Source organism: Schistocerca gregaria, chromosome 1, assembly GCF_023897955.1.
Source record: "Schistocerca gregaria isolate iqSchGreg1 chromosome 1, iqSchGreg1.2, whole genome shotgun sequence".
NCBI lineage: Eukaryota > Metazoa > Arthropoda > Insecta > Orthoptera > Acrididae > Schistocerca > Schistocerca gregaria.
Window position 1 is genome coordinate 1,058,028,181 of NC_064920.1, and position 19,383 is coordinate 1,058,047,563.

At 39.6% G+C, this 19,383-nt stretch overlaps 1 protein-coding gene across 1 annotated transcript in view; it reads right to left on the bottom strand.

Moving 5' to 3' along the window:
- Window positions 1-19,383, bottom strand: part of LOC126281065 (serine/threonine-protein phosphatase 6 regulatory ankyrin repeat subunit C-like) — a 333,306-nt gene that overhangs the window by 120,317 nt on the left and 193,606 nt on the right. The window contains exons 7-9 of the mRNA XM_049979813.1: window positions 16,193-16,294; window positions 384-482; window positions 213-305 (exon numbers count right to left, since the gene is read on the bottom strand). Of these exons, the coding sequence (XP_049835770.1) occupies window positions 213-305; window positions 384-482; window positions 16,193-16,294 (294 nt within the window). The remainder of the gene's footprint in view (window positions 1-212; window positions 306-383; window positions 483-16,192; window positions 16,295-19,383) is intronic.

The window sequence follows — 19,383 nt, forward strand, 5'->3', positions numbered from 1 at the left end:
TGCAGTAATTACTGGGAGATGAAGAAGCTTGAACAGGATAGAGTAGCATGGAGAACTGCATCAAACCAGTGTCAGGACTGAAGACCACTACAAAAACATATCACGTCAATGACCAATGGACGATATAACTAATGAAATAATTTTTTTGCTTGCCTGTCATGATAATGAGTAAACATTCATTTATAGCTATAAATAAAAAAGAATTACTTTACCTTCTCTGACTCAAGAGATTTGAACAGTGGGGAATTGCCAGAAAATTCTACATCAATCCAACCTTCTCCTCTATATGACAATTCATTAATTTCCTGCAAAGAAATGTCACTATTAACATTTAATACTAATCTCAACCAAATTAATTATAAGCTATAAGTGTCTGAGCATACCAAACATCGAGCTGTGTGCCCATGTAATGTTGACTTCTCAGCTTCCCCTCTTTCTTTGCTATTGACATCTGCTCCTGCAGCAATTAATCTTGTGATTAGCTATAAAAAGGAGAGAACATAAAGCATAATTAATGAAATAGTATAAACACATGACTTAGAAATATATTTCACACCTGATTTTCCTTGCTAGTTTTTACAAAAAATACTGTATAAACAACATAAATTAAAATTTTAGTAATTCTAAGGGTAAAGTAAGATAAAATAATGGGATCACATGCATTATTAAGAAATAACATGCACTTCAAAATCTGTGTTAACATATGTTTCCCCTTGCATGCCAGTGTTAAGTTACCCAAATACAAGAAACAAAATACTGTCAAAGGTTTGCATTGAACACTAGTCACACATTGACAGCTGTTTTATGGAAATTTTGTAGTTTGTAGGAAAAACCACACATTTACTTTAAAATACTAAATTTATCCCTCCTCACATTTTTCACAATCATTGTCTGATCACCTTATCAAAAATGGAACTAAAGAGCATACAGAACAGTCCATCTAGCTGCCTGGTTCCAGTTCTGATCTTGAAGGACTGTGACACTGTTCCTCTGAACTTGGCCTCATGTTGATTACGGTTTGCTTGATCAGCTCACTGGACTTTTATTCCATTTCATCTTGTTCCACAAATCTATGGATCATGTTATTTCAGACCATTGCAAAGAACTCTTTTATTCTCACACACTGCAACCATCTTTGTTCCTTTCTCTACAAAATTTTTGTTCCAGATCTAATTCCATCTTGGAAACCTGTGGCAAACTTAATTTCTTTGTATCTTGTATTTCCTCACAACATTACGACATCTGTTCAGTTTTTGGCTCAACAGATGAATGTTTGGCTTGAATTAAGTGTCATGTATGTGCAGTATTTGTTGGATTAATATAAGTGTGACAGTTTCTTACCAGAAACAACAGTTCTAAATATGAATACAGGAAGCAAGCACGGGTACATTTAATTATTTCAAAATTAATTAACAGTCATTAGAGGTAGTACTCTTTCCTTAATTTTTATAGTCCATTAAAAAAATTGAGTACATAAAACTGTTTGGTGTCCTGATAACAAGAAGATAAAAAATAGAATTGAGACATTGATAAGTTGATCAAAATACTTATTTCAGCCATGTGTTGCCACTAATAATGACCAAAGTTACACAATATCTTGCAAATGTTCTCATCCTGCCACATTATGAGATAATCTCCCAAACCAGTGCATCTAAATCTAGTAATGTATCTGAACAATATTGCTATCACATATAACAGTAAACAGAAGCCTTCAGAGAGGACTTTACATTTTTCTAGAATTTTCTATATTTACATCCATATTTTACAAATCACTGTTATTGTATGGAGTGTGAGAAGAGTGCTTAAATGCCTTCACATGCATGATAATTAGTGCAATCTTGTCTTCGTTGTTTCTATTGGAGCAGTATGTAGCAGGCAGTAGTATATTCCTCTCTGACAACTTTTCATATGAGGGGTTTCATGAGATAGTTGCCACCTATCCTTAAGGGTTTGTCAAATTCAGGTTTTCCAGAATTTATTTCTTATGGGCTTTGAAATGCATTACCCCAACAAAAGATTTAAATATAATATTCATGTAGATTTCCCATGCCTTCCTATTACACAATCTAGATTCCATTATTCTAGTGACAAAGTAAATCACAAAGTTGCCCACGGAAACAGACAAAAGATAGGTACATTAATAAACCATAAATTAAATCAAAAGCCTATCTCATTACACACTCCAATAATTATTAGGACTTTTGGATTCCAGGTTCAGAGGCTCCTATTACCAACCACTGCAGCAACAAACATAGTCTTCCAGAAGCATTAATTATAATCAGAGTACTGTTTGTCAAATCCTTGTGATTTCCAGTATTTTCCCAGAACTTTTTGTGTTAGAGTAATGTCTTTGAAAGGCAGACCTAATGAACCATTCAAGATATAGCTGCAAAATTCACTAGAGGAGCCTAAAAATGGCAGCTTGGCATCAGAAAGGGTAACAGATGTAAGAGATTTCCACTTTCTCTTGTGGAGCTTGTTAAATATGAAAGATAAACCTTTATTATCATTACAGGAAACTGAAGAACCTTAAAATTATTTCTACAGATGATCTAGGCACAGAAAAACATCGTTAGAAACTTAAAGGAACTTGACACACAACATACATGGGTGCAAGTGAGTATCTCATTATTGCTGGCATAATAACAGGAAAAAGCATTATGTTGATATTGTTCTGAGGCTGTTATTCTGAAGACTGGTTTGATGCAGCTCTCCATGCTAGTATATCCTATGTAAGTCTCTTCACCTCTGCATAACTCTTACAGCCTACAATCATTTGAGCCTGCTTACTGTATTTGAGCCTAAATCTACCTCTGCAATTTATATACCCTATATTATCACCATTATCATCATCATTTCTCATCTGGAGTTTCTGCAATGTGGTGTACAAGTGCTTGCCATCTCATCCTGTTTTTATAGATCTTCTGTTGGACATTTTTCCACAACAATTCCCTCTTGTCTATACATGATTGCTCTGTGTCTATCCCACATTTTCTCAGCCTTCTGCACACTCTTTTGTGTTGGACATTAATTTCAAAATATTTTATGTCTGATCTTTTCTTGTCCATTCTCATGTAGAACCCACACCACTGCAGTTTCTGTTTCTTTATTAAACTAATAAGAAGGCCTTGGTTGCTGGCTACATTCCTATTCACCTCATTTATGATTTTGTTGTTCTTAGTAGTTTGGTTCATACTTTTTTTGTAATTCTCATTTCTGTCACTTGAATTCAATGAAGTCTTTCTCCATAGGTTACAAGTCTCTAAACCATAACGGCAACGAGCATAAAGTAGTGAGGTATATGGTTGTTTTTGTTTTTGTCAATTTTCATGGTCACATAGGTTTTCTGATTTGAATGTAAAAACTGGATGCTTTCTTTGTCCAACTGAGTATTTCCTGATTAACAGTGTTGTCTTTGGAAGTTGTGCTGCTGAGATATTTGAAATGGGAAGCTGATTCTAATTTCACTCTCTCCAAATATAATTTTGACGATAATGGAAATTCCTGTATAGAGAAAAATGTAACATGAGGGAAAGGCAACAACTCACCTATAGCGCATTGATGCAAAGAGCACAGTAACACATAAAAGAAAACAGTATTCACACTGTCTTTTCAAAAGTAGCTCTTTCTCTAGAAACAGTACACAAATTCACACACACAACCACACAGACACCCAAATGCATACTCCCAAGGCCAGGGAAAGACTAATTATTGATACTCAACTAATGAAAGCAGTTGCCTGAGCTGATGGAGGTGGAAACAGGGTAAGATAAGATGCAAGGAGGGGGTAGAGGGAAATTGTCAAATCTTTAAACAGATGACTTTTTGCCTGCACAACAAGATGAAAAGAGTATGCAAAATATAACAAAAAGAGATGTAGAAAGAGGGAGAGGGGAGTGGGACTGATGGAGGGGGGGGGGGGGGGGGAGGCAAAGGGGGAAGGGGGAGAACAAGTGCATGTTGGATACAAAGAGGGAGCAAGGGAAGCGAGAAAGAAGGGCAGGAGGTAGAAAAAGAAGAGAGTGGGGGAAGAACTGTGCCTACATGGTGTTGGGGCAGAGAGGAAAAGTGGTAGGAGAACTCATTCCATGATCTGGATGGAGAAGGAATGGTGTGGACAGAAGAGAGAAAGGAAAAGGCAAGGTGAGGCAGTGGGTACAGGTGGATAGACAGGGTGTATATGTGGACAAGGAAAAAAAATTCCCGGGTTTCTCCCGGATTTCTTGGTTAAAAATACACTTTCTCCCGAGTGAAAACATACTTTTTCCCTGTTAACTGACAGGATATTTTCCCTCAGAACTGTATAACTTATCAGTCCTTTGAATGATTATGGTTTTATACACGGGCGTAGAATTTCCAGGCGCTTTAGAAAAACAAACACAGGGAAAAAAAGCATTTGGGAAAGATCTTTGATGTGCAGCAACATGTACGCTGCATATTTTCGTATTACCAAAGTATACATTCGAATTCCACCAAACACCACATGTTACTTTCCAAAGCATTGAAATCGAAATTGCGATGCGCTTTTGTAAGCCAGTCATAGGTCATGTCACGTGATCTCGCCAACCTATGACAGCGAGTACTCAGAGCTTAGGACACGTGATGTAGTCAGCCAATAGCAACATCACTAAGTAGCGTAAACACACAAATAGAAAAAGTTAATGGTTTAAATTAATATACATAATGTTGCTACACGAAAGGCAAAGCTTTCACATGTAATATTGGTCTATAAGATTAATACGCTGCAAGAGAAGTTAAGCTTTCACATATAATGTTGGTCTTGTATGCAAGTATTACACTTTAAGATATATCACACAAATGTGTCAGTAAAATTTTTAATAACGACATAAATGTCTGATCTTCTGGGCTCGAAATTCATCTAAATGGCTTGTCATCAAAGACTCGATTTTTAAATGAGAGTCAAACACTCTGTGATTTAAGAAATTCATCGTACATTCTCGCACGGGATACAGTAATATCCTTTGTTAGAGTATCAGTTCTTACCGGTCAAAATTACAAAAATTTAACTGATAACAAAAAAAAATGGAAAATTCTCGGAATTCTAAAAAATTCCCGGCTTTTTTGCAGTTTTCTGCCAGATGAAAAAATTCCTGGCTTTTTCCCGAATCTCCCAATTGTCCCGGGTCGTATACATCCTGATAAAGAGAGAGCACGGCATGTGTTGCAGAGACAATTCCATCTGCACAGTTCTGAGAAACTTGTGCTGGAAGGGGGTCCCCAGATGGCCTGTATAGCGAAGAAGCTACACAAGAAATAAGTATCATGGAGGCTCCTGCTTTCTTTTAGATTCTTTGATAAGTTATAAAGTGTGATACATTTTTAATTATTTAAATGAAAAGAGTGTATTCAAGAGTTGCCCTACAGATTTAAGTGATCTGAAGACAGCGATGTATCAATCTACAGAATTTCTGGAGTGCTGTAACAAAGGTGTTCTTAGCTAAATTTTAATATTTCCTAGAAAAAACTTCATAAATAAAGTAAGAGATAGTTTGTGATCACAACATACATAAATTGAAGTGTTTTAGTTGAAAACAGTTAATCCATGAAATAACATGACCTAACTCAGAAATTATGTTTCACATAAAATTTTTGTGAAGGTGCTACAGAACAGTAGGTTAGTTACCTGTATTGACAATATTATTACGATCTATGAATTTGAAAATCTAAAAAGTACTGTGTAGACCTACATACTCCATATAATTCAGATACATTAAAGCCTCCAGAAAATGTATATAAAAAAAAGACTTTATGAGCAAGATATTCATTAAGGAACATCAAGAAACAGATACTGATATCTTATCCTTCATGCCATAATTAGTTGCACCTACATAAACAAGTATGCTAAAGAAGTTCACACATTTTGAACATAGTTCCTTGTCAGTATTTTACGTGGAATTAGAGAAGAGAGTGTCTCAGCATTGCCCGTTTTATTGACCTAATGGACCTACACATGGTGGAACTGGCCCTGCTGCATTTCTCCCTCCCACTTTTAGCTCCCCTTGCCGCTTGCCCACCCTATCCCCCTCACACCTTCTCAAGTCATTCACAGCATTCTATTAAAATGAAGCAGCGAATCACTGCTTAGTACTTTACAGACCTTAAAATGAAAAATCCAGCCATAATGAGTCATAATGCATCCATCTCGATCTTGCTCAAAAGTATCTGCACGCACTGAATTTTTTGCACCATGTTAAAAAAATTACATTTCATCAAAGCTGTATAAATTGGTGACTTGTCAGATTTCTTTCTTCTTCTTTTTCTTCCTCTTTTTTTATCAATATTCAACAGAAGTTTTCCAAATAAGTACATAAATGATATAACTTGTAGTATTTTTGGCTGTGCGTAGTAGTAATAAAGTGCTCTGATATATATATTTTACTTTATTCTTTTGTGCCACATTCAACCAAAAACAATGTAAATGGTGTAACTTCTAGCATTTCAGAGTACTTTACAGGATGCTTGAGAGTATCCAATGCTGAACTTTTTGCTCCATTGTTGTTGTTGTTGTTGTCTTCAGTCCTTAGACTGGTTTGATGTAGCTCTCCATGCTACTCTATCCTGTGCAAGCTTCTTCATCTCCCAGTACCTACTGACAACCTACATCCTTCTGAATCTCCTTAGTGTATTCATCTCTTGGTCTCCCTCTACGATTTTTATCCTCCAAGCTGCATTCAATACTAAATTGATGATCCCTTGATGCCTCAGAACATGTCCTACCAATCGATATCTTCGTCTAGACAAGTTGTGCCACAAACTCCTCTTCTCCCCAATACTATTCAATACCTCCTCATTAGTTACGTGATCTACCCATCTAATCTTCAGCATTCTTCTGTAGCACCACATTTCAAAAGCTTCTATTCTCTTCTTGTCTAAACTATTTGTCGTCCATATTTCACTTCCATACATGGCTACACTCCATACAAATACTTTCAGAAACGACTTCCTAACACTTAAATCTATGCTCGATGTTAACAAATTTCTCTTCTTCAGAAACGCTTTCCTTGCCATTGCCAGTCTATATTCTATATCATCTCTACTTCGACCATCATCAGTATTTTCCTCCCCCAAATAGCAAAACTCCTTTACTACTTTAAGTGTCTCATTTCCTAGTCTAATTCCCTCAGCATCACCCAACTTAATTCAACTGCATTCCATTATCCTCGTTTTGCTTTTATTGATGTTCATCTTATATCCTCCTTTCAAGACACTGTCCATGCCATTCAACTGCTCTTCCAAGTCCTTTGCTGTCTCTCACAGAATTACAATGTCATCGTCAAATCTCAAAGTTTTTATTTCTTCTCCATGGATGTTAATACCTACTCCGAATTTTTCTTTTGTTTCCTTTACTGCTTCTCAATATACAGATTGAATAACATCAGCAATAGACTACAACCCTGTCTCACTCCCTTCCCAACCACTGCTTCCCTTTCATGCCCCTCAACTCTTATAACTGCCATTTGGTTTCTGTATAAATTGTAAATAGCCTTTCGCTCCCTGTATTTTACCCCTACCACCTTTAGAATTTGAAAGAGAGTATTCCATTCAACATTATCAAAAGCTTTCTCTAAGTCTACAAATGCTAGAAACGTAGGTTTGCCTTTCCTTAATCTAGCTTCTAAGATAAGTCATAGGGTCAGTATTGCCTCACGTGTTCCAATATTTCTACGGAATCCAAAATGATCTTCCCTGAGGTCGGCTTCTACTAGTTTTTCCATTCGTCTGTAAAGAATTCTCGTTAGTATTTTGCAGCCGTGACTTATTAAACTGATAGTTCGATAATTTTCACATCTGTCAACACCTGCTTTCTTTGGGATTGGAATTATTATATTCTTCCTGAAGTCTGAGGGTATTTCGCATGTCTCATACATCTTGCTCACCAGATGGAAGAGTTTTGTCAGGACTGGCTCTCCCAAGGCTGTCATTAGTTCTAATGGAATGTTATTTACTCCCGGGGCCTTGTTTCGACTGAGGTTTTTCAGTGCTCTGTCAAACTCTTAACGCAGTATCATATCTCCCATTTCATCTTCATCTACGTCTTCTTCTATTTCCATAATATTGTCCTCAACTACATTGCCCTTGTATAGACCCTCTATATACTCATTCCACCTTTCTGTTTTCCCTTCTTTGCTTAGAACTGGGTTTCCATCTGAGCTTTTGTTATTCATACAAGTGGTTCAGTTTTCTCCAAAGGTCTCTTTATTTTTCCTGTAGGCAGTATCTATCTTACCCCTAGTGAGATAACCCTCTACATCCTTACATTTGTCCTCTAGCCATCCCTGCTTAGCCATTTTGAACTTACTGTCGATCTCATTTTTGAGACGTTTGTATTCTTTTTTGCCTGCTTCATTTACTGCATTTTTACATTTTCTCCTTTCAACAATTTAATTCAATATTTCTTCAGTTACCCAAGTATTTCTACTAGCCCTTGCCTTTTTACCTACTTTATCCTCTGCTGCCTTCACTACTTCACCCCTCAAAGCTACCCATTCTTCATCTACTGTATTTCTTCCCACCATTCCTGTCAATTGTTCCCTTATGCTCTCCTTGAAACTCTGTACAACCTCTGGTTCTTTCAGTTTATCCAGGTCCCATCGCATTAAATTCCCAACTTTTTGCAGTTTCTTCAGTTTTAATCTACAGTTCATAACCAATAGATTGTGGTAGGAGTCCACATCTGCCCCTGGAAATGTCTTACAATTTAAAACCTGGTTCCTAAATCTCTGTCTTACCATTATACACTCCTGGAAATTGAAATAAGAACACCGTGAATTCATTGTCCCAGGAAGGTGAAACTTTATTGACACATTCCTGGGGTCAGATACATCACATGATCACACTGACAGAAGCACAGGCACATAGATACAGGCAACAGAGCATGCACAATGTCGGCACTAGTACAGTGTATATCCGCCTTTCACAGCAATGCAGGCTGCTATTCTCCCATGGAGACGATTGTAGAGATGCTGGATGTAGTCCTGTGGAATGGCTTGCCATGCCATTTCCACCTGGTGCCTCAGTTGGACCAGCGTTCGTGCTGGACGTGCAGACCGCGTGAGATGACGCTTCATCCAGTCCCAAACATGCTCAATGGGGGACAGATCCGGAGATCTTGCTGGCCAGGGTAGTTGACTTACACCTTCTAGAGCACGTTGGGTGGCACGGGATACATGCGGACGTGCATTGTCCTGTTGGAACAGCAAGTTCCCTTGCCGGTCTAGGAATGGTAGAACGATGGGTTCGATAACGGTTTGGATGTACCGTGCACTATTCAGTGTCACCTCGACGATCACCAGAGGTGTACGGCCAGTGTAGGAGATCGCTCCCCACACCATGATGCCGGGTGTTGGCCCTGTGTGCCTCGGTCATATGCAGTCCTGATTGTGGCGCTCACCTGCACGGCACCAAACACGCATACGACCATCATTGGCACCAAGGCAGAAGTGACTCTCATCGCTGAAGATGACATGTCTCCATTCGTCCCTCCATTCACGCCTGTCACGACATCACTGGAGGCGGGCTGCACGATGTTAGGGCGTGAGCGGAAGATGGCCTAACGGTGTGCGGGACCGTAGCCCAGCTTCATGGAGACGGTTGCGAATGGTCCTCGCCGATACCCCAGGAGCAACAGTGTCCCTAATTTGCCGGGTTGTGGCGGTGCAGTCCCCTACGGCACTGCGTAGAATCCTATGGTCTTGGCGTGCACCCGTGCGTCGCTGCAGTCCGGTCCCAGGTCGACCGGCACGTGCACCTTCCGCCAACCACTGGCGACAATATCGATGTACTGTGGAGACCTCACGCCCCACGTGTTGAGCAATTCAGCGGTACGTCCACCCGGCCTCACACATGCCCACTATAAGCCCTCGCTGAAAGTCCATCAACTGCACATACGGTTCACGTCCATGCTGTCACGGCATGCTACCAGTGTTAAAGACTGCGATGGAGCTCCGTATGCCACGGCAAACTGGCTGACACTGACGGCGGCGGTGCACAAATGCTGCACAGCTAGCGCCAGTCGACGACCAACACCACGGTTCCTGGTGTGTCCGCTGTGCCATGCGTGTGATCATTGCTTGTACAGCCCTCTCGCAGTGTCGGGAGCAAGTATGGTGGGTCTGACACACCGGTGTCAATGTGTTCTTTTTTCCATTTCCAGGAGTGTATAATCTATCAGAAACCTTTTACTATCTCCAGGGTTTTTCCATGTATACAACATTATTTTATCATTCTTGAGCCAAGTGTTAGCTATGATTTAAGTTGTGCTCTGTGCAAAATTCTACCAGGTGGCTTCCTCTTTCATTTCTTACCCCCAATCCATATTCACCTACTATGTTTCCGTCTCTCCCTTTTCCTACAACTGAATTCCAGTCACCCATGACTACTAAATTTTCATCTCCCTTCACTATCTGAATAATTTGTTCTATTTCATCATACATTTCTTCAATTTATTCGTCATCTGCAGAGCTAGTTGGCATATAAACTTGTACTAGTGTGGTAGGCATGGGATTCGTGTCTATCTTGGCCACAATAATGCGTTCACTATGCTGTTTGTAGTAGCTTACCTGCACTCCTATTTTTTTATTCATTATTAAACCTACTCCTGCATTACCCCTATTTGATTTTGTATTTATAACCATGTATTCACCAGACCAAAAGTGTTGTTCCTCCTGCCACCGAATGTCACTAATTCCTACTATATCAAACTTTAACCTATCCATTTCCCTTTTTAAATTTTCTAACCTACCTGCCCAATTACGGGATCTGACACTCCACGCTCTGATTCGTAGAACGCCAGTTTTCTTTCTCCATATCCAAAAATATTTATCCAAAAATTACATAAAGAAGCACTTGCATATGTGCAAAGTTTGATCTCTGGTCAAGTCACAACAAAATCTCAGTTGCATTATATTCCACATCTAAAGTGTTGTCAAGTATCACAAGAGAAGCAGGCAGGCAGGCATAAGCGAGACTGAACTCACTTACTGAGTATTTTGCTAGTTCTAACACATCCTGTCTCACTGATATCCAAGCACTGTAGTATGAGCTGCATTCTGTATTATAAAGCCAACATGCCAATCTAACTTCAAACTTACAGGAAACTTGTTGGCAAGAGTAAACAATTTAATCCTCACATCAAAAACTTGTCTCTAAAACCGATATCAAAGTCAGTCAAACATTATTGTGACCACCATACCTGAATTATTTATTTCCCACATCTGTAATGTCTGTCAATTGTCACAAGGTTAATTCAACATTTAAAATGTCTGTAAAATGTCTGAAAAAATGTCAGTAATGTAAAAAATAACAATATTTACATCAAGTACCTGTACCACAATGTTATTGTGGTAGAGGTCTGTTGGCATTTTACTCCTTGCACACTCCACGATACAGCATCCATCTCTCTCCCCACCCATACACAGCTCTCCCTTCCCCTTCCCTGTCTCCTCAAGATTGCTCCTTGCATATGATGTGATAGCTGCATCCCAGCCTGAGAGGCGCTCGTGTGTGCATGAGATGTGCTTGCTTGTGTGTATGAATGGTGTGTGTCTCTCTTTTACTGATGAAGGCTGTGGCTGAAAGCTCTAGGCACGTGTCTTTTAAGTGTGCCTGTCTGCTGTTTAACATGTCTTCTTTACAGTAAGTAGCAATCTGTCTTTTCCTATATTGTTGATATTAAATTCATTTAAATACCTAAAAATTGCTTGCATAACACACACTACAAATCTAACTTACAGCCTAAAGTGCACTTGTCAAAGATAATTAGAAAAGTAAACAACATTATTCCCATGTCAAAAACTTGCCCAATATCAAAGTCAGTCAAACACTATAGCAATCCCACGCTAAAGAATAAACTTCTTTTTGCAGTTCAAAATATTTTTTAAATGCTGTTAGACAGTGGAAACTTAGTGGGAAAGCAGGAAAGTGAGCTATATTCCTTTCAATCTCTCTGTAATATTTTATAATGTTGTTCCCTGGAAAGTTTACTATGACACATAAATCAGATAGATGATGAGGGAGTCAGCTAATGAGGAAAACTGTATTGATTTCTTTCCCGCTGCACTGTAAGGGAAAGTCTAAAAGTAAAGGGACTATTGAGAAAAGGAATATTTATTCTAATGATGGAAAACTGAAACATAAATTATTTTTCTACATAACCTCCCTGTGCTTCAACAATATTTTCCAGAATTTCACAAGTTTTTTGATTCCATTGGAGAAAAAGTTTTTTTAGTTGCACCTGTAATCAATTTAGCATTGCATCAATCACTTCTACATTAGTTGCAAATCTTCTTCCCCTGAGAGCTTTCATTGGTCCAAACATATGGAAATTGCTTGGGACCAGGTCTGGGCTTTATGGCAGGTTTTCCAGCAAACAAATTCCAACTCCTTTATTCTTTTGGCAGTCTGTTCTTCAGAATATGGCCAAATGTTATCTTGCTGCAGGATGACACTTACCACAGTTTTCTACAGTGTTTGGATCTGATGGCAGGTTTCAGTTTAGTTCACAACATATCATAATAGTTCTCACTGTTCACCGTATTGCCTCTTGGGGTGAAATGAACAGCTACCACATCTTCCATGTCCCAGAATAGTGTTAGCATTATCTCACCAGCTCATGGTTGATGTTTAAATTTCTTAACCTCTGGTATTGATGGGTGTTTCTAAACCTTGCTAACAGCCTTACTTTCTAGTTCATGATGATGCACCGAGATTTCATCTACAGTTAAGATTTTCTGCTCTCTCGCATTGATGAAAGGCCAAAAGCTTACAATATACGTCCATCCTTTGTGCCTTATACTGCACCAACAATTCTTTTGGTATGCATGTTGAATGTACTTTCTGAAAATTTAGACTGCCTTGTAACATAGAATACACTGAACCATGACTGATAGGTAAAATCTTTGGGATTTGTCAAATGTGATTCATCAGTTTTCCATCACCATACTGTCAATGACTTAAAAATTGTCCTCAGTTGTTGACATCAACACAGGTTTAATACCTTCTGCAAACAAAAAGCAAATCACTGCCCTCATTTCCTCCTCTGCACAGTTCGACAATGGAGCCATCTGCTACAATACAGTGACTAACACAGGAATAACAGTGACACATCAGACAGAGTTGTTGCAGACAACAATATTTCAACTCTAAATACTAGCAGTGTACCAAGCCCTGTTACAAGAAACTGCAAAAGTCCCATTACTTTTTGACTCCCCTCATATATGTGGGCTTTTCAAAAAGCATCAGCTCTCATTTTTTATTGTTGACATCAGCAGTCACATTAGGATGTACATGCTCTTGATGTTTGTAGGCATATGTTGTACACAAACCTGATTTTTTTTCAGGGTGTAAAAAAGGGCTGCTCGTTTTGTATTATCACGTAATAGGGGAGAGAGTGTGGCAGATATGATACGCGAGTTGGGATGGAAGTCATTAAAGCAAGGATGTTTTTCGTCGCGGCGAGATCCATTTACGAAATTTCAGTCACCAACTTTCTTTTCCGAATGCGAAAATATTTTGTTGAGCCCAACTTACATAGGTAGGAATGATCATCAAAATAAAATAAGAGAAATCAGAGCTCAAACAGAAAGGTTTAGGTGTTGGTTTTTCCCGCGCGCTATTCGGGAATGGAATGGTAGAGAGATAGTATGATTAAGATTCGATGAACCCTCTGCCAAGTGTTGTGTGATCAAATACACATAATATATTATGAGATTTTATTTCTCTCATTTCTGTACAGTTCTACATTCTTATAAGCAGATGTAATGCACATTACATGTATACAATCTTTGAAAATGAAGCTATAGCTCAAAAACATGTTGGAGAGTAATTATAAAATAAATATATTCTAACACTTCCTTGCAAATCGGTACTGTGCAACTGACTGGGACATAAGGGCCTTTGCCTTTTGTGGGCAAGTGCTCTATCAGCTGAGCAATCTGAGCATAATCCATGTCCCATCCTCACAGCTTTACTTCCACCACTACCTCATCTCACGTTTTCAAAATTTTATGTACGCTGTCCCGCATAACTTGTGGGAGTAGTATTCCTAGAAGAAAGAACACTGTGGAGAGATGGCTTAGACACAGCCTGGGGATTATTTCCAGATTAGAGTATCACTCTGTACTGGAGTGTATGCTGATATAAAACTTCCTGGTGGATTAAAAGTACGTGCCACATAAGGACTCAAACCTGGGACATTAGCCTTTTGCAAGAAAGGTCCCAGGTGGCAGTCCCAGTCTGGCACACAATTTTAATCTGCCAGGAAGTTCCATATCAGTGCACACTCTGCTGCAGAATCAAAATTCATTCTGGGAAAATATTATTACTGTAGACACAATATTATTAGTTAATACTGCCCTAACAAGCAAGTTACAATTACAGACAGGCCATGATACAATGTCTGTTAATAATGTTAGACTAATTTTGCCAGCACACATCTACATCTACATCTATATTCTGCAAACCACTGTCAGGTGCATGGCAGAGGGTACATCACAGTTATTAGGGTTTCTTCATGTTCCATTCACATATGGAGCACAGAAAGATTGATTGTTTGAATGGCTGTGTGTGTGCACAAATTATTCTAATGTTTTTCTGATGTCCCCCATGTAAGAGACTGTAGTAGATTCCTAGAGTAATCATTTAAAGCAAGTTCTTGAAACTTTGTCAACAGACTTTCTTTGGATCACTTACATCTATCTTCAAAAGTATTCCAGTTCACTTCCTTCAGAATCTCTGTGACATTCTCTCACAGATTAAACAAAGTTGTGACCATTTGTGCTGCCCTTCTCTGTATACCTTCAATATCCACTGTTAATTCTATCTGGTATGGGTCCCACACACTTGAGCAATATTCTAGAACCAGTCACATGAGTAATTTGTAAGCAATCACCTTAATAGAGTGACTGCACTTCCCCAGTATTCTACCAGTAAACCGAAGTCTACCACCTGCTTTATCCACGACTGAACCTATGCAATCATTCCATTTCAAATCCCTACAAAGTGTTACACCCAGGTATTTGTAAGAGTTATCCAACTCCAACAGTGACTCACTGATACTATAGTCATAGAATACTATGTTGTTTTTTTTTTTCATTTTGTGAAGTACAGAATTTTATATTTCTGAACATTTAGAGCAAGTTGCCAATCCCTGCACCACATTGATGTCTTATCAAGATCTGACTGAATATTTACATAGTTTCTTGAAGATAGTCAGAAGATTCTTCACTGAAATATTGAGGCAGGTTACTGACATCCTGCATTTCACCCAAAATTTTATGGAACAACATTATTTCACATATTTTACCTGGCACCAATGAAAATGTTAGCTTAGCCACACTGGATCACATCAGTGACATGTGGTACTAGAGCACAAGAAAAGTCTATACCTTACAGTCATATATTACTGTAAAAGTAACACCCCCTTTTTCAAAATAAAGTAGACAAAAGTCTATCAGCGCAGATGATTCTTTCCCTTTCCATAGTTCAACACCCTTTATCATATTAGATATGATTCAATTTAGTGAAGTGAGGCAAATTTTAAAACTTCTAAAAGCTAAATATTCAAAGTAGTTCACTAAACTACCTGAAAAATATGACAATGAGTAACTACTTAGAAAACTTTACTTATGCAAAAATCAAACAATAGAAACACCAGGCAGGAATAACAGCAATGTAGGAGAAGACAGTTCGCTACTTACCATAGAGAAAACATGACAACTTGCAGACAGGCACTCTTTGTGTCTTTTAATCTTGCTGTCTGCAACTTGATGTGTCTTCTTTATGGTAAGCAGCAATCTATCTTTTCCCACATTGTTGCTATTTATGCAAAGATTTGGTCCAGTTTTTCACCCATCTTTAGTTGGCATAGTACAGCTTTAATTTTCATTATCAATATATTTATGTTGACTGTATTTTGAAAGTTTTAGTTGCATATATCCTGTACTTCCTTGTTTAAAAATTATGTGCATATCATACACACTTTTATATACACTGATATTTGGATGCAGTGCAGCCTTCACATTGTGCCAAACTTCACCAAAATGTAACTAATCAGCCCTTCTCCAATTGTTCGTTATATCCATTATTAAGCAGACACTGCTGTTCTAAACATAATTAATACACATTACTATGAACTAAACTTTATGATCTATAACACTTATTTCTACCAAATTACCTCATCTTGATGGCGCCACACAGCCATGTGGAGAATATCTGTAAGCTCATCCTTTCTGCAAGATGATAAAGTGACTCCACCCTCTATTAGTTCCCTCAATGCCTAAAAAATCATAAACATTAAAACGATATAAGTAAAGTGTAAATAAAATACTTGGCTTCTTTACTAGTTCATTCGCATATAAATTCTGTAATGAATGACAGCCTGCAGGACTGTGGATACAGTCAGTTTATACATTAACAAGCAAAAGCTTACTGCCTTCATCAGAAAAATATAAACACACACCATTCATACACACAAGCAAGCTCACCTCACCCACCAACTCCAGCAGCTAGGGCCAGAATGCAGAAAGTAGCAATCTGTCTTCTCCTACATTCTTAAAATTTTGGTCTGCATCCTTGGTACTCACAGAGGTCATAGAAAAATTCTTCCCACCTGTATTCAAATTTAATTCAACATGTTTTCCCAGTCATGTTATCATAGCTTTCCATTGATGTAGCAGCAGCATTTTATGTTTGTTTGTGTTGTAAAAACAAGACAGTGACAAACATTCATAAGGGATTGCAGAACTTTACACTGATGATGCTGTTGACTCCCGTACAATTAGTCATTGGACAAGCAGATAATATGGCGAATATTCAAGAAACCCTGCATGATAGCAGACCAAGCACTGCACAGAATCCTAAGAATGTGCAGCATATTCACAATATGATTTTGGCTGACAAATGCATAATAGTGACTGAACTGGCAATCTGAGTGGGAGTAGGAGGAGCAGGAAAAGATTTGAAGATGCTATGAAGGCTGCTAAATACACTCCTGGAAATGGAAAAAAGAACACATTGACACCGGTGTGTCAGACCCACCATACTTGCTCCCGACACTGCGAGAGGGCTGTACAAGCAATGATCACACGCACGGCACAGCGGACACACCAGGAACCGCAGTGTTGGCCGTCGAATGGCGCTAGCTGCGCAGCATTTGTGCACCGCCGCCGTCAATGTCAGCCAGTTTGCCGTGGCATACGGATCTCCATCGCAGTCTTTAACACTGGTAGCATGCCGCGACAGCGTGGACGTGAACCGTATGTGCAGTTGACGGACTTTGAGCGAGGGCGTATAGTGGGCATGCGGGAGGCCGGGTGGACGTACCGCCGAATTGCTCAACACGTGGGGCGTGAGGTCTCCACAGTACATCGATATTGTCGCCAGTGGTTGGCGGAAGGTGCACGTGCCCGTCAACCTGGGACCGGACCCCAGCGACGCACGGATGCACGCCAAGACCTTAGGATCCTACGCAGTGCCGTAGGGGACCGCACCGCCACTTCCCAGCAAATTAGGGACACTGTTGCTCCTGGGGTATCGGCGAGGACCATTCGCAACCATCTCCAAGAAGCTGGGCTACGGTCCTGCACACCGTTAGGCCGTCTTCCGCTCACGCCCCAACATCGTGCAGCCCGCCTCCAGTGGTGTCGCGACAGGCGTGAATGGAGGGATGAATGGAGATGTGTCGTCTACAGCGATGAGAGTCGCTTCTGCCTTGGTGCCAATGATGGTCGTATGCGTGTTTGGTGCCGTGCAGGTGAGCGCCACAATCAGGACTGCATACGACCGAGGCACACAGGGCCAACACCCGGCATCATGGTGTGGGGAGCGATCTCCTACACTGGCCGTACACCTCTGGTGATCGTCGAGGGGACACTGAATAGTGCACGGTACATCCAAACCGTCATCGAACCCATCGTTCCACCATTCCTAGACCGGCAAGGGAACTTGCTGTTCCAACAGGACAATGCACGTCCGCATGTATCCCGTGCCACCCAACGTGCTCTAGAAGGTGTAAGTCAACTACCCTGGCCAGCAAGATCTCCAGATCTGTCCCCCATTGAGCATGTTTGGGACTGGATGAAGCGTCGTCTCACGCGGTCTGCACGTCCAGCACGAACACTAGTCCAACTGAGGCACCAGGTGGAAATGGCATGGCAAGCCGTTCCACAGGACTACATCCAGCATCTCTACGATCGTTTCCATGGGAGAATAGCAGCCTGCATTGCTGCGAAAGGTGGATATACACTGTACTAGTGCCGACATTGTGCATGCTCTGTTGCCTGTGTCTATATGCCTGTGGTTCTGTCAGTGTGATCATGTGATGTATCTGACCCCAGGAATGTGTCAATAAAGTTTCCCCTTCCTGGGACAATGAATTCACGGTGTTCTTATTTCAATTTCCAGGAGTGTAGTAACTCAAATGTGCTGCTCCTGACTTCTACCATGACACTGTATAGCCCTTTGTTCCAGGATGTTAAAAATATCAAAGACATGGAAAATAAATTGGATGTTTAAAAAAAAAATATTGTGAATTTGTTTTGGAGTGACTCTCACATGATGAGTGTGAATTGGCTCTCACTGACAGTTAAGGAATTATGGTTAGAGTACGTTATATGTTTATATGTATATTAGGACAAAAACAGTTACAGTAAAAAAAGCCAGTGCTCCTCCTATTAGCCTATTCAGGTAGTGTTTTAGTCTAACATTAAAAAAAAAATACTTTAAGCAACTTAACACAGAATGCTGTTACATGTATGAAGCTTGCAAAACCCATACAATACTAACATTACAATTAAGTAAAATTCACATAACTGAATCCAAATGTAATGAAACGAGGGTACTTCAGAAAGTAAAGATACACTGTACACCAGAGGAACAGAAGAGTTTGGCAACACTGGTGTTAAACTTGAACTATTAGCTTTCTCCTCATGGTCATTCGGCAGTTGAACGTTGCTTCTGGTTGGAGTAGGTCGTGTTTAAGATGACTGCGCCGATTCAGAATCCCACGAAATGCGAAATGTGCTCCATCATACATTTTCTTCATGGAAAAGGTCAGCGACCAGCGGATATTCACAAAGAGATTATGGGAATATTATGAATCAACAAAATGTAATGAAATAGTGATGTCGTTTCTCTGAAGGTAGGACCAATGTTCATGACAAACAAATAACAGGTCAGCCATCTGTGATGCTATCTCTGCCATCTCTGATGCCCTTCTTCGGAGAACGGAGGAAGCAATTCGTGTGAATAGACGTCTCACATTGAAAGAATTGCATCAGATCATACTGGACGTGTCAAAGGCAACTCTTTATGATGTTGTGACTATCAAGTTAGGGTACAGGAAATTGTGTGTGCACTGGGTTCCAA